The sequence below is a fragment of the Monodon monoceros genome, unplaced genomic scaffold, assembly GCF_005190385.1.
Source record: "Monodon monoceros isolate NGI ecotype Baffin Bay Population unplaced genomic scaffold, NGI_Narwhal_1 Super_Scaffold_6, whole genome shotgun sequence".
Classification (NCBI taxonomy): domain Eukaryota; kingdom Metazoa; phylum Chordata; class Mammalia; order Artiodactyla; family Monodontidae; genus Monodon; species Monodon monoceros.
In genome coordinates this window covers 37,754,762-37,770,925 of record NW_021703783.1, presented here as the reverse complement: position 1 = coordinate 37,770,925, position 16,164 = coordinate 37,754,762, and the positions used below count along the sequence as shown (strand labels likewise).

The following is a 16,164-nucleotide window of genomic DNA, read 5'->3' as shown; positions in this document are numbered from 1 at the left end:
TTTCATAAAATGCCGTATTCCCAGCACTGGTTTTATGAGTATGGTACACACATCTGGGCTCAAAATAGAAACAAAAAACACCAGTTAGGCAGCCAGGTCATCATGTTGAGCTGAACAATTGGGGTAAAATGAATGGAAAGAATCAGCTTATTAAATCAAATTTGAATCTTATGAAAACTCGGTTCCTCTTTGTTAGGAGGCCTTTACAAAGCATGTAATGTAATTTTCATATTTCAAGAATCTCAAGTAGCTTTTAAGACGTTAGAATGTGGATATAAGCTGTTCTTGTGGGACAGGCCCTTAATGGAAAACCTTTCTTTCTGTTCTTCTCCAGTGGTCAAAGCATCTCGATTCTACAGTAATACTAGAGACCATATGATTCGATGATATTTTACAATATGTTTTGGGAAAAAGAAACAGTAGCAATCTAGATTACCAAGGAGCTCATTGTTCAAGTTTCTAGTTGGTAAGGAAAAATAGTTGGAGTGTTAAGCCACATAACGAGTGGCTGACTTGATCCTAAACCAGGACTTGTTTTTTTGAACCTTCTCTCTGGATATGATAGCAACATCTAAAGGGAGACATATATGGACTAGGAAGACGAAGACTGAAAAAATAAAGGCAAACAGAGATACCTGGTAAGACACAAAAAAGGAAGCATGATACAGTGGAAAAGTATCACTTAATAACAAGTATGACTTTTGGCAAATTATTTTTTTTCTGTGCCCATTTTTTTCATCTATAAAATGAGTATAATATTACAAATGATATTGTTATATATAGATATTGTGCATAAAAGTTTCTGACATACAATAATACCTCAATAAATGGCAACAGCAATTATTATTCTAATTTCTGTACTCATGTTGATTTCTCAGTTTCAGCAGGATATCTGTTTAGTAAAATGCCCTCATATTACTCTGGTAAATCATTATACGTTCCAGATCCACTGTCTAGAAATTCTTTTTTTTTGCCACGTCTCACAGCATGCAGGATGCTAGTTCTTGGACCAGGGATTGAACCTGTGCCCCCTGCAGTGGAAGCGCAGAGCCCTAACTACTGGACCGCCAGGGAAGTCCCTTTTTATCTTCTTCTTTTTTTTTTTCCGATGTGGACCATTTTTAAAGTCTTTATTGAATTTGTTCTTCTGTTTTATGTCTTGGTGTTTTGGCCGTGAGGCATGTGGGATCTTAGCTCCCTGCCAGGGATCGAACCTGCACCCCCTGCATTGGAAGGTGAAGCCTTAACCACTGGACCACCGGGGAAGTCCCTAGAAAGTCTTAAATAAACACATACACATACTAACACAGTGCAGGCAGTTATAAAGGGGTGAATCAAAGATAATTTAAGTGAAAAGAATACACTACAAAATTACAATCTCACTATGATTATATCTATTAAGATTACGCATGCTTATAGATAAGGGACACAGGGAACACAAAAAATAAAAAATTAATTATGTGTTAAGGTGGTAGAGTTATATGACTTCTATTTTTTTTAAAAACAATTGTTATAATTATGGGAAATATAGTAAAAATAAGAGGGAATAAAGGAAACTTTAAAAAAAAGAAAAACAAAATTCAGATTCCTTCATCAAACGCTCTCCTTCTCCTTTAGCCTCTGACTTACCTCTCACTACTTTCAACTATTGGCCCTTAGCTCTAGCTACACTGTGAAGTCCTTACATGTCCCTTCTATGCCTTTGCTTATATCATATCTCTTAACGGATCCCCGCCCTTTCTGCCAGTGTAAATTCCATGCGTTTTCAAGGCTTGATAATGATTCATTTCCTCCCAGAAATCTTTTCTAATTGACCCCCTCCACAGTAACCTTTCTCTTAAAATCTTCATGCCTTTCCCACAACTAAGATCTGACCTGAAGAATAACTGAACTGCAAGTCACTCCAAATTGTGACTTAAGAAGAGTGATTTAGGCCCTTACGAATTACAACATAAAAAGAACATTAAATATTTTGGATGGAATGGTCCTTCTTATAGTTTTGTTTTATTGAACTAAAAAAATCCTTTAAAGACGTTCATAGGCTCAGTCAAAATCCTGGTCCTCTTCATTCTAACCCTATTCTATAACAACTGAATTCCTTAGTCCCTAAATTCCCTGCAGTGGGGTTTCTCTGTTACACAGCCTTTAAGCTGAGGAGGAGATAACGTATGAGATATCAAGAGTCTCTAGCCTTCTTCTCAAGCTTTAGTGGGGAAGTGAGCCATCAGTGATGGGTGGGATGAAGAGCATAGGTTACTGGGAGTCAGAACACACAGATTCAAATACTGAGTCTGCAACTTACGATGTCATGTTAGGCAAATAGCTTAACCTAAGACTCAAATTGCTTTTAATAGTAAAGTAAAATATAAAGTTCCCTCTGCACAGGACAGAAATCTGGATGAATAAATCAGATAGTATGATTGAACATGTTTGGTACTGTAAAGTAATCTTCGTATGCTACTTAGTTATTTTCACAGATGGTTAAAGGGTTATAATTTTAAATCAAAGAATATTGAGAACCACGGAGGCAAGAACTAGTAGAAATAAGATATCAATGTACTAAACGTGCGAGAACTGAAGAATAATTTAAAACTAAAGAGTGCTAGGTACCTTTCTGATAACACATTATAACAGTAGCCCATTCCTTTATTTCTATGGTTTTTAGACATTTTTGAAAGTGCTTTCATTCATAAAATTATTTTCTAAATTTTCACTATCTCTATAGATGGGCTTTACATTTAAGGATCTAAAAGCCTTTGTTAAGTTTATTATAAGAAGAAAAGAGAAGCTCAAATAAAAGGAAATAACTTTTCTAAGGTGAATGAGAAATCAGCCGGAAAAACTTCAGTCTTAAGCACAGGCGTACATTGACTTTATGTGCTGTAGAATCCCAAATTTATTACCCATTTTCTCCTTTTAGTAAGTACCTTTTGACTTTCAATAAAACAGAAATTTTATTTAAAAGGCAGGCTGAGTGTGTATTTTGTTGGCACTTTTCACCGACACCTATTATGACAACTGTCCGAAGTAGTTTACACACTCCAGCTTCATGTTCTACTTCATACCCTACTCCTTAACAGCCTTAAACTTGTCAGCTAGGAGCTCCAACAATGTGTCAGACAAATTTTATTAATTAACAAGAAAAGTAAACCTGGGTCTAGAGATGATTATTACTGGATCACCAATAAGAACAGATTTGACGTTTTACATCCTGGGACGCCTCTGCTTTTACCTTCCCACAGGTAAATGTCAGCTTTCATTTGGCCTCGATGTGAAAGCAGTTATCGGCATCATTCCCCTAATGCCCCGTCAGGTGTAATGTAATCTTACTGTTGCAAATTTGTTAGAACGCTTTTCTTTTCTTTTATACTGTAACCAACACAAAAAATGGCTTCCTAAGTGACATTAACTCCAAGCTCTGGTTCAGTGCCAAAGGGAGTTAGCTCACCTGCCAATTATATCTTGACGTAGAAATTACAGGGGCATTGAAATAAGCCAGTTTAAAAACCCAATCATCCAGAGAGAAGGCTTTACACCAGCAGGAAAGGGCAGGTAATGTCTTTCCTCAAGTTAAATTGACCTGGTTTCTACGCCTGCTAATCAATCCTAAATACACAGTTTCTAGGCAGGAAACCATTTCATTTGTCATTTATCAAAGGAGGCTCCCCCTGACTGGGTTCCAAGTCAACAAGGACTCACAAATCTCTCTCCCGGAACTGTATTTCCTGGTTCAGGCTGGTTCTGAATGGAATCAGATCCTGTGGCTAAGTAATCAGTAAACTAAATAATCATGGAGACCGGAGGTTTGTCAAGGTAAAGTTGTGATGCTCTACTCTTAGCTCTTTATTCTTTTCTTGAGCCAACAATATCTGATATGATAATAATCCAGAGCAAAGGGCATGGGGCTTTCTCCCAGAGGGTCAGGAAGAGGAGAAATCAGTTACCTAGAAAAATTTCCAGGGGAAGTTAGAGTTTATTAAAGGTGAATTTTGGAGAACTGGTTGGATTTAGATAAGCAGAAAATATAGGAGAGCATTATTAGGCTGGAAAAATGGCCTTAACTAGTATATGGAAGAGGAAATGTGTACGTTAAGTTTTGAGACGAGTAATCTGGCTAGAGTAAAAATGTATAGAAGAAAAACTGAAGATATGACATTGAATTTCTAGCTATAAAACCTGAAAGGGGAAACTTGGGATTCAAGACAAAGCATGGGTAGACTAGCAGATGAATTATCTATCCTAAAAGTACTTTTTGGCTCATGGACCCCTCTACACTTTGCAAATGATAAAAGCAGTGGTCAGCAACTTTCTGGAGGCTTTATTCTACATCTTTGTTAATTCACTCCCTTCTTCAATTCCACAAAACAGGAGGACTGAGGCTACCCACACTCCCTCTATCTTTTGTCTGCTGTGGCATGAAGTGACCAGACTAAGTTTGTGAACAGAGACATGGCTGAATATGACCTCAGGAAACAGCCCACAGACAGGCAAGAAAACGGATGGATGGTTGGGAGGAAGAGTGGTGTAGGTCCTCCCTATTCATGAAAACTTCCTCTCACATTTCAGATCCACGCAAGTTTTACAAGTAAGCAGAATGGACAGTCTTAAATCCCCAAATATCAACCTAGCTGCTTGTCTTCCTATCATTTTACTTAATTTGGTCCTTAGGTCTTTTCCATTTTCAAAAAAGTCCCTTATAAAATGCAAATACCCCCCCGAAAGGAGTTATGGTTTAAGAATTAGTTACCACTTTACTATCTAATAGTTAAAACAGCTTCAGTGTTCTAGAAAAAAATTAGAATATATTTCTCCTCCCAAAGATTCTCTAATCTATAATCAAATATATTCGATAAATAGCTCCCTCTTGTAAATTCACAATGCAGATTAGCACTGAAAAGGCATTAAGAAGTCCAGTAGTAAAAAAAAATTTAAGTATTTTCAAACCTCTTTAACTACTAAACCCTATTTCCCCTACAGAACACATATATTTTAAGATAGAATTTTTAAAAACAAGCTTAAAAAACACAAAATTAAAATAAATCAATGATTAATAATAGGGCACAGAAGAGACCATTAGGGTGGGGTGCATTAGGAAAACAAAGACATCTTTTCTACTTTATAACTTTGTTCAAAAACATCATGTCATTGGTTACAGATTCCTCGTTTAAAAGACAGACCCTAATGTAAGGATGCATGACCTACTCTTTAATTATTTGTCCCTTTCCGAACAATGTTAATATTAACTTAGGCCCATTCCTAAAGCATTATGAGTTCTCTCTACCACTCATTCCCACACTGTGACCACAAGTAGAATGAAGCAGAAAGCTAAACATAGCACAGGATTTTTAAGTCTTTCTCCACTATGTAGAGTAGTTAAGAGTTTGGAATTAAAGAATTTGGTGAATGACTAACCATCTTTTTTAAACGATCATTTTTGTGCTACCGATATCAAAAGCAACTTAACTTACCAGCTCTGCAATTCAGCAAAAGCTTGTTTCATTTTCTTAATGGAAGCATCCATCTCTTCTTTAACTACAACTCGATATCGTGCAAGAGACACTGTGCAGCGCTGGAGGTCTTTCACAGATTTTTCAATATTAGAACCTTGAAAAAACCCCAATAAAAAAAGGAGCACAGGTGACTTGAAAGCTGGATCTGAACACCTAAGCATGTAACGTAACAAATGTCACATGGACTAAGAATACTTCCTAAATGGCCACACTCCTCAACAAAAAACTAATGTTTTCATAGATTTTTTTTTTTAAGTAAGTATTGTAGACAAGATGGAGTCATAGGAATTGGATTTACCCTCCTGTCTTAAAAAACTTCAGAGACACACAAAATATATGAAACAGTGGTTTTCAGACAATGAACAATAGGCAGAGTACTTCTCACCCACTACCCCCCACCCCCCTGCGAAGAAAACAGACACAAAAAAGTGAGGACTGTGACTGCCCCAACTTACTGCCATAAGAGAGTTTCCAGGCTGCAATGCAAGGAGGAGAAATCCGAAACTGAGCCTGCAAGTCTCCCTGAATTGAGGGGACAGAGTTGAGAATTCAGTGAGGCCAAGGTGGCTAGAATTCTCAGGGCAGAATACTGGAGAGGAGAAAGCTACACAAAAATGAAAAAATTGTACAAAGACCTACAGAGGATTCTGAGTGCATGGGTGTGCAGAAACTACCCGATGTTTCGGGTAAAAGAACCACTGGAAAGCAGCAGGGGGAATAATCCTCAGAGCTTACCCAGACCAGGAATAGTTCATGTTCATACCAGCCAGAGCGGGGTACCAGGTAGAGTACTTAGAAGGGTACTGCCTCAGTAATTAGCTCTAGACTAAAGGTTGCTCTATTTCCATCTAACAAAGCTTAAAAAAGCAAGCTTCAGGTTGTTTCCAAGTAACAGTCCCAGAATAAATCACAAGAATATTTAAAGAAATACAAAAATATCTAGCAATCAACAAAGAGAAATTCACAATGTCTGGCATCCAATAAAAAATTACTAGAGGCAGAAAAATATGACTGATCCATAATGAAGAGAAAAATCAATGAATAGAAACAGGTGCAGAAATGACACAGATGTAGAATCAAGTAGGTAAGGACATCAAAAGAGCTAATATAATCAGATACCATATGTTCAAGAAGGTAGAGGAAAAGCATAAGCACGTTAAGGAGAGACACGGAAGATATTTAAAAAGACCCCAACTGAACCTCTAGAGATGAAAAAAAAAAACCAAAACACACAATGTCTGAGATGAAAACTACACTGGATTGGATTAACAGCAGATTAAAAACTATTAAAGAAAAAAAGATAAATAAATTTGAAGACGTCAATTTTAGAAACTATCCAAAATGAAATGAAACACAGAGAGAAAAAAAGTAAAAGAAAACCTATGTCAGTAGGTATCAAATTTTCAAAACTCTCTAAATAACAGGATTTAGTAGAATACAATTCACCATGTAGACATTACAAAATTGATAAAGTTCTTTCTCGGTAGTACAGTTTGAAGCACTATATGTGGGTAAGCCAACACTGTAGATAAAGATGAAATACATTTACCTACCCAACACATTTTAACCAGTTTCTGAGAGTTCTATTAACCTTTTTATATTCACCAATGTCAAAATTATTACAACTAGTAGCTGGAATAACTGATCTAACAAATTTATAATGTGCCAAGATACAGATTTTCAATTTTTTATTTAAATCCTTCCTCATCTCAACTTGATTTCTTTAAAATCTACCTAAAAGCTTTCAAGCCCTGTGCCTTTAGTTTTGCTTGTGTAAATAGTCTCAGACTTGCCTTTCTGCACCAAGTTGAGGACTATATTAGAAAGATGAAAAAGGAGAGCCTCGCTAATTAAATTTGGCTCATGTGGAATAAATAATTCAATAAAGAGCTACAGGTTACAAGTGTCTTTTACATTTCTCTGTTTCATTTGTTCAGGTGAGTGGACTGCCATGCTTAGATGTATGGCAGAAGGGCTATTATCTCAATCTGTTTAATTATTGGCTGATTGATTATTTAAATAACTATTATAGTTTAAAAGAAAAGCAAATGGCTACCATCAGTCAATGCTAAGTAAATGCTTAAGAGAAAATGACCTTGTTTAAAGCTATAGTCTTACGGGTATCAGTAAGAGCATGAAGTTGTGAAGAGAAATTAAAATATTTCTTCAAAGTGTCATTTCAGAGATGGCAGAGCTTTCTACTGTTGAGTCAACCAGGAGATAAAAGTGAAGGAAATAGCACAGAAATGTTGCAGTAAAGCAAATAAAACAAACAGGTTAATGTGAGCAGAAAAGTCATCCTGGCATCCTTGACTTTCGCTCACAAAAACGATCCCCATCATTGTAGCAAGACTGTACAGCATCTAAACTACCATCAGACTCCAACTGTGTACACAAAGCGGGGAAAGGGTGGGTAGACACTGCCTGGAAAACAGAAAAAGTATTACCTGCTGCCCATTCTGAAACCTTACCTATGAGAACAAAGGTAATTTGCCCTTTTGAGCTAAAAACACAGATTTTATCGTTTTCTCTCAAAGGAAGGCCTCTGATTTACCTAGCTTTTTGTTGGTGGAAGAGAGTGGAACATCTTCCATTCCTAGATTTGAAAGCTGAGGTCCTATGGTAGGTCTTGAGAGAGATTTGGCAGCATTTCTATTCTGTTGAGAATTCTGAGCAGAGTGCACAGTCAAAGACCTGGACTCAAAATCAGAGACACCATTCTCCAGCATGGATCCTGTCAAAGGAAGCGGCCAGTATATTAGAGCACAATTTAGGGGTCAATCAAGCAGTCTTAAATATACACAAAGAAAAAAGGTAAAAATGCACCAAAACGATGCCTCTTTAAAGGTTGTGAACAGAATCAACTGACAAAACAGAACAAAGAGCAGAGTCAGTGAGGCTATGAGTATTGTCTGGCTTAGCCCTAAAAGGCATCCTAATTGAAGAGGAGGATGCTTTGTTAACTCATCTCCAGATAGGCTAGCTCATTCCCTGTACCTTGGTAACTTCCTTGTAGTTCTGGGCACAAGGAAGTGAAGAGAGTCAATATCACCACCTTCTGACAAGCTTCTGTTAAGTTATGTCGAGGAAAAGATTTTTACACTGTCCCAGGGAAAGAAGAGTTTTAAAAGCTTTAGGGAATAGAAAGGGCAAAGCGTTAGGAAATGAGAGGAAAGCTAGTTCAGAAAAAAATGAAAGCCATTGACTATCTTTGGTTTGTTTGAGGTGCTATGTTTTTCTCTGAGTCTTTGTGTGTGTGTGTGCATGTGAACTAATCAATAAAAGAACATCTGAAAAGTACAGCATAATTTTAAAATTGGCATTACATTTATAAAGCCAGCAGCAACAGAGCAAGTAGAACTGGATTAACAAACAAGTAATTAAAAAGCCTAGCTTAAAAAATATATTCCCAGTATCTTCCCAGCACTCATCAAAATGGTTAATGAAACAAAATGTACAAGATACCTGAATTTACAAATAAAACTAACCTTAATTCTTTACTAAAAAACAAATGTGGGACTAAAAAAACCAACAGTCTACTTCTAATGAAAGCCATGGGATTACAGTTATGCTTATATATTCCTCATTGCGTTGGGTTTTAGAATAATAGTATCAACATCAACTCGTCATCATCATTTTCCTTAATAAGGGTGAAATTAAAAGAACATCTTAAGGTCATGTTCTGTAATCTCTAAGTACTATGGGACTATTAAATTAGAAGGTTTCCATAAGGCTGATTTAGACTAAAATTAAAATATGAGACAATGGAACAAGAATTATATTTTTCTAGGCCTTTGATAATTACAAAATGTGACTCTTTCACATGAGAGGTAACAAAACTAAAAAGTAAAAGACTAACTAGATTTAATTTATTGATTGGTTTCTCAACCAGGAAGCCCCTGTATTTTTCAATAGAATGGAACTTTTCAAAGACCTGTTGTTAATATACTCACCTGTTCTATCCAGCATATCTTGTGTGGCAGACTCAGGATCCTCCAATTCTCTGGCATCTATTGAAAGTGCCTCCATACCTTCACTGAGTGAGTCCACAGATTCAGTATCATTGATGGCACCGTTGACATGGTAACCATTAATACCACCTTTCTCTGAGGAAGGCGCAGACTGTTCCTCTTGAATGGAAACCAGTTTATTGGAATCTGGGATACTGTTACTTGGTTCTGCTGCAGGTTTTGGTTTGCTTTTCTTCTTTTTGTTCTAATGGTTATTAAAGATTTGAAAAAAAGAAAAGAAAAAGAACACCCCCCACAATCCAGAGAGGTAACTCCAGCTACCCAAAGGCAACCAATGTTACCAACTTCTCATTTGCTCTTCCAGAAACTGAACACATTTTTGTATATGTTCAAGTACTGACTAACATAACTATGTAAGATACTTTGGATAAACTCAGACACATAAAAATAAAATATTAAAGCATGGCAAAACCCACCATAAGAAAGATCAAAAGATAAATTAAAAAATGTGGGAAAAAATGTGTAATATATACAAAGAGCTAAATATAAAGAGAGAGCTCTAACAAAAAACAAACAAAACAATAACCCGACAGAAAAAGTGGTGTAGGATATAAACATGTGGAATGAAGTGAAACTTCAGTCTAATAAAGACAAATTAAATCTGCCCTGCAGAGGCTGCTGCACCAGAAATCTGTCTCCCCACCTAGACAACAATTACACTGGCAGAATCTGTCTAACTATTTTGGAACTCTGGAGTCTACTGAAGGCTTATAATTTCCAGAAGACTTGGATGGTAAATTGTGGTTAATTTCAGGCAATTTCAGTTCTGAGCTCAGCAGCAGATACTCACCCTCCCACCCCCAGCTAGGGAACAGGCAGCTGTGCACCTGTTCTTGGAACAGCTGGCATGTAGCTTGCTGAAGCGAGGGTAGTCAAAAAGGAACCTGTCCTTCAAATATCTGGGATCTGTGTTGTGATCACTGACTGCTGCTTTTGATTACAAAGGTAGAGACAAAGAGGTAGGCAACCACTGTTGTTGTACCTCCTCCCACTGTTGCAAGCCCCTCCCCCTCTGGCTGAAGTGACCTTCAGGGGAATTAAAGGGGTGGTCCCCTTCCTCCCCACTTCATTTTTCTTTATTCCCTTTTGGGAGCCAGACATCAAAGACTAGGATGTTCAAAAACAACTTCATATATAGAAAAAATTTCAAAGTAACCAATGCATGCCCAGGGAAAGGCTTAGAAAAGACCTGAGAAGACCTTAAGTTTACACCTTAGGCTGACCCTTGGTTCAGAGACAGCTTACAACAATTTAAAAATATAATAATAACAAAACCCAGCAAATCTGGAGAAAGGGGGAGAATCTGATTTCCAGAGTGATCAAATTATTAGATTCAAATGTCTAGTTTTCAACAAAAAAATCACAAGGCACACAAAGAAACAAGCAAGTGTAGCCAATACAAAGGAAAAAAATAAATCAACAGGGCTTCCCTGGTGGCGCAGTGGTTGAGAGTCCACCTGCCGATGCAGGGGACATGGGTTCGTGCCCCGGTCTGGGAAGATCCCACATGCCGCGGAGCGGCTGGGCCCGTGAGCCATGGCCGCTGAGCCTGCGCGTCTGGAGCCTGTGCTCCGCAACGGGAGAGGCCACAACAGTGAGAGGCCCCTGTACCGCAAAAAAAATAAAAAAAATAAATCAACAGAAACTTTCCCTAAAAAAGACCTGTTGGGAGATATATTAAAGAATTTATTTATTTTTTCATCCAAAGATTCACTTTAATTATATAAACTTGGATTCGTAATATGTTCCTAAGCTAGCAGTTTCTGTAATGAGAATTTATTTTTCCTCAAATGCCTAGTGCATTTTTTGTTTTGTTTTTGTTTTTAATTTAAAGACTTTAAAACAACAGTCTTAAAGATGCTCAGAGAAATAAAGGAAGATGTGGGAAAAGTCAAGAAAACAAAGTATGAACAAAATGGAAATATTAGAAAACCTAAAAAGAAATCAAAAGAGAAATTCTGGAGCTGAAGAGTATGATAACTTAAATTTTTAAAAAAATCACTAAAGGGATTATTCAAAGGCAGAAGAAAGAATCAGGGAATTTGAAGATAGCACAATTGAAATTATTGAGTCTGAGGATGAGAAAGAAAAGACTGAAGAAAAGTGAACAGAGCCTAAGGGATCTGTGGGGCTCCATCAAGCAAACCAACATAGCATCGTGTAAACTGGAGAAGGGGAGGAGGGAAAGGGAAGAATGTTTGAAGAAATAATGGCTGAAAACTTCCCAAATCTGGTGAAAGACATGACTGTAAACATCCAAGAAGCTTAATGAACTCCACGAGACAGTGAGACACATTGTAATCAAACTTTCAAAAGACAGAGAATCTTGGGCTTCCCTGGTGGCGCCGTGGTTGAGAGTCCGCCTGCCGATGCAGGGGACGCAGGTTCGTGCCCCGGTCTGGGAGGATCCCGCATGCCGCGGAGCGGCTGGGCCCGTGGGCCGTGGCCGCTGGGCCTGCGTGTCCGGAGCCTGCGCTCCACGACGGGAAAGGCCGCAGCGGTGGGGGGCCCACGTACCGCAAAAAAAAAAAAAAAAAAAAAAAAAAGATAGAGAATCTTGAAAGCAATAGAGAAGCTACTTGTCACACACAAGAGATCATCAGTGAGATTATGAGCAGATTTCTCATCAGAAACTTTGGAGGCAAGAAGGCAGATATAATCAAAGCACGAAAAAAAAAAAAACACCTGTCAACCCAGAATCCTATATGTGGCAAAACTGTCTTTCAAAACTGAGGGGTAAATTAAGACATTCCCAGATAAACAAAAGCTGAGGGAGTTCATAACCACCAGACCTGCCCTGCCGGAAATGCTCAAGGGAGTCCTGTAACATGAAATGAAAGAACACTAGATGGTAATTTGAAGGCATATGGAGAAATAAAGAACTTGATAAAGGTAAAACACATGAACAATTACAAAAGCTAGTATTATTGTAACAATGTTTTGTAACTGTACTTTTTGTTTTCTACATGATTTAAAAGACTAATACATTAAAAAAAAACACAACCAACTATCAGTTTAAAACCTAATATTAGTGCAACTTTGGTTTATAACTCCAGATCTTGTTCTCTACATAATTTAAGAGACTAATGCATTTAAAAGAATTATTAGTTTATATTTTTGGGCACACAATGTATAAAGATGTAATTTTGTGACATCAACAACCAAAAAGGGTGGGGATGGAGCTGTAAAGGAGCAAAAATTTTGTATGTTATTGAAGTTAAGTTGGTATAAATTCAATTAGAGTGTTATAACTTTAGGATGTTAAATGGAGTCCCCATGGTAACCATAAAGAAAATAGCTACAGCTTATACACAAAAGGAAACGAGACAGGAATTTAACCATTTCACTACAAAAAATTGATTAAACACACAAAAATACAGTAATGTAGAAAATGAGGGACAAAAAATCTAAAATCATTGAAAACAAATAGCACAATGAAAGAAGTCCCTCCTTATCAGTCATTACTTTAAATGCAAATGGATTAAACTCTATAATTGAAAGACTGAGAATGGCAGAATGGATAAAAACACACTATCTAACTATAGGCTGTCTACAAGAGACTCACTTTATATTCAAAATCAAAAATAGATTGAAAGTGAAAGAATGGAAAAATATATTCCATGCAAATAGCAACCAAAAGAGAGCAGGGATGGCTGGACTAATATCAGACAAAAACAGACTTTAAATAAAAAAAGCTTACAAGAGACAAAGAAGGACACTACACATTAATAAAAAGTTCAATACAGAAAGATGATTTAATAATTAGAAACATTTATGCACCTGACAGACCCAGACCATCAAAATATATGGAGCAGGGACTTCCCTGGTGGTCCACTGGTAAAGAATCTGCCTTGCAATGCAGGGGACACGGGTTCAATCCCTGGTCAGAGAACTAAGATCCCACATGCCGCGGGGCCACTAAGCCCATAAGCCACAAATACTGAGCCTGTGCGCCTCAACTAGAGAGCCTGCGTGCTGCAAACTACAGAACCCATGTGCTCTGGAACCCGCATGCCACAACTACAGAGCCCACCCACCCAGCCTGCATGCCACAACTAGAGAAGAGAAAACCCGCACGTCACAACTAGAGAGAAGCCTGCGCACCATAATGAAAGACCCTGCGTGCCTCAACAAAGATCCCACGTGCCGCAACTGAGACCTGATGCAGCCAAAAATAAGTAAGCAAATAAATAAATAATCAATCTTAAAAAAATTATATATATGGAGCAAGAACTGACAGAATTGAAGGAAGAAATAGACAGCTCTACAATAATACTTGGAGACTTCAATACCCTACTCACAGTAATGGACAGAATAATTAGACAGAAGATAAGTAAAGAAATAAAGGATTTAAAGAATGCAACAGACCCAATAGATCTAACAGACATATACAGAACACTCTACCTAACAACAATAGAACACATATTCTTCGCAAGTGCACATGTGACATCTTCCAGGATAGATGATATGCTGGGGCACAAATGAAGTCTCAACAGATTTTAAAAGATAGGTATCATACAAAGTGTCTTCTCTGACCACAATGGGATAAATTTAGAAATCAATAACAGAAGGAAAACTTGAAAATCTACAATATAGTGAAAATTAAACAACACATTTTAAAACAATGACTGGATCAAAGAAGAAATAACAAGGGCAATTAGAAAATACTTAGAGATAAGTGAAAATGAAAATACAATATACCAAAACTTACAAGCGGTGCTAAAGAAGAAATTTACAAATGCTTACATTAAAAACTAAGATCTCAAAAAAATAATAATAATAAAATAAAAAATAAACAACAACAAAAAAACTAAGATCTCAAATTAACAACCTAGCTTTACAACTTAAGGAACAAGGAAAAAAATAAATAAAAAGAACAAAGTAAACCCAAAGTTAGCAGAAGGAAGAAAATAATAAAGATTAGAGCAGAGGTAAATGAAATAGAGAACAGAAAAGTAGAGAAAATCAATAAAAGCAAAAGCTGGTTCTTCGAAAAGATCAACAAAATTGACAAACATTTAGCTAGATGGACTAAGAAAAAAAGAGGGAAGATTCAAATTATTAAAATAAGAAATGGAAGTGGGTACATTACTACCAATTCTATAGAAATAAAAAGGATTACAAGAAAATACTATGAACAATTTTACACCAACAAATTGTGTAACCTAGATGAAATGTTTAAATTCCTAGAAACACAAAACCTACCAATACTAAATCATGAAGAAATAGAAAATCTAACTAGTAAGGAGATTGAATCAGTAATCAAAAATTTCCTGACAAAGAAAAGCGCTGGACCCAATGGCTTCACTAGTGAATTCTACCAAACACTTAGGCTTGTCAAACTTTAAAAAACAAAAACAAAACAAAACAAAAAATGGCTGAAGAGAAGGGAACATTATCTAACTCTTTCTATGATGCCAGCATTACCCTGAGACTTAGCCAGACAAAGACACTACAAAGCAATACGCCTGGGCTTCCCTGGTGGTGCGGTGGTTGAGAGTCCGCCTGCCGACGTAGGGGACGTGGGTTCGTGCCCCGGTCCGGGAAGATCCCACATGCCGCGGAGCAGCTAGGCCCGTGAGCCACAACAGTAAGAGGCCCGCGTACCGAAAAAAAAAAAAAAAAAAAAAAGCAATATCCCTTATGAACATTGATGCAAAAATTCTCAACAAAACAGTACCAAACCAAATTCAGCAGCATACTAAAAGGATTATACACCATGACCAAGTAGGATTTATTCCCTGAACACAAGAATGGTTCAACTTAAGGAAATCGATCAATGTAATACACCATATTAACAGAATAAAGGGAAAAAAACCCCACATGATCATCTTAATTGATACAGAAAAAATGTGACAAAATTCAATACCTTCTCATGATAAAAACACTAAAAAATGGGGATTAGAAGAAAACTACTTCAACATAATAAAAGCCATATATGAAAACCCACAGTGAACAATGGTCAAAGACTAGAGCTTTTCCTCAAAGATCAGGAACAAGGTAAGAATGCCCACTTTTGCCACTTCTATTCCACACAGTACTGAAAGTTATAGCCAGGGCAATTAGGAAAGAAAAAGAAATAAAAGACATCTAAGAGGGAAAGGAAAAAGTAAAATATGTTTGCAGATGATATGATCTTATATGCAGAAAACGCTAAAGATTACACACACACACAGACACACACAGTTAGAACAAATAGATAAATTCAGCAAAGCAGCAGGATACAAAGTCAACACAGAAAAATCAGTTGTACTTCTGGGGACTTCCCTCGTGGTCCAGTGGTTAAGAATCTGCCTTCCAATGCAGGGGACGTGGGTTCAACCCCTGGTCAAGAAACTAAGATCCTATATGCCGTGAGGCAACTAAGCCTGCGCACTGCAACTACTAAGCCCACGCGCTCTGGAGCCCACGCACCACAACTAGAGAGAAGCCCGCACACCACAATGAAGAGCCTGCGCTCTGCGGTGAAAGATCCCATGTGCTGCAACGAAGATCCCGCATGCCACAACTAAGACCCAATGCAGCCTAATAAATAAATGAATAAATAAATATTTAAAAATAAAAAATTTTAAAAAATAAAAATAAGAAGTGGGGGCGGGACCAAAGAATCAAAAAAAAAATCA

General features: G+C 37.2%; 1 protein-coding gene across 6 annotated transcripts in view; it reads right to left on the bottom strand.

The window, feature by feature from the left end:
* Window positions 1–16,164, bottom strand: part of SPATS2 (spermatogenesis associated serine rich 2) — a 152,901-nt gene that overhangs the window by 19,012 nt on the left and 117,725 nt on the right. For all 6 annotated transcript variants that reach the window (XR_003791032.1, XR_003791033.1, XM_029204649.1 and 3 more), the window contains 3 exons: window positions 9,464–9,725; window positions 8,065–8,244; window positions 5,469–5,604 (listed from right to left, as the gene is read on the bottom strand). Coding sequence is in view for 4 of the 6 variants with exons in the window: in XM_029204649.1 (XP_029060482.1) it covers window positions 5,469–5,604; window positions 8,065–8,244; window positions 9,464–9,725 (578 nt within the window). In the remaining 2 variants the exon portion in view is untranslated. The remainder of the gene's footprint in view (window positions 1–5,468; window positions 5,605–8,064; window positions 8,245–9,463; window positions 9,726–16,164) is intronic.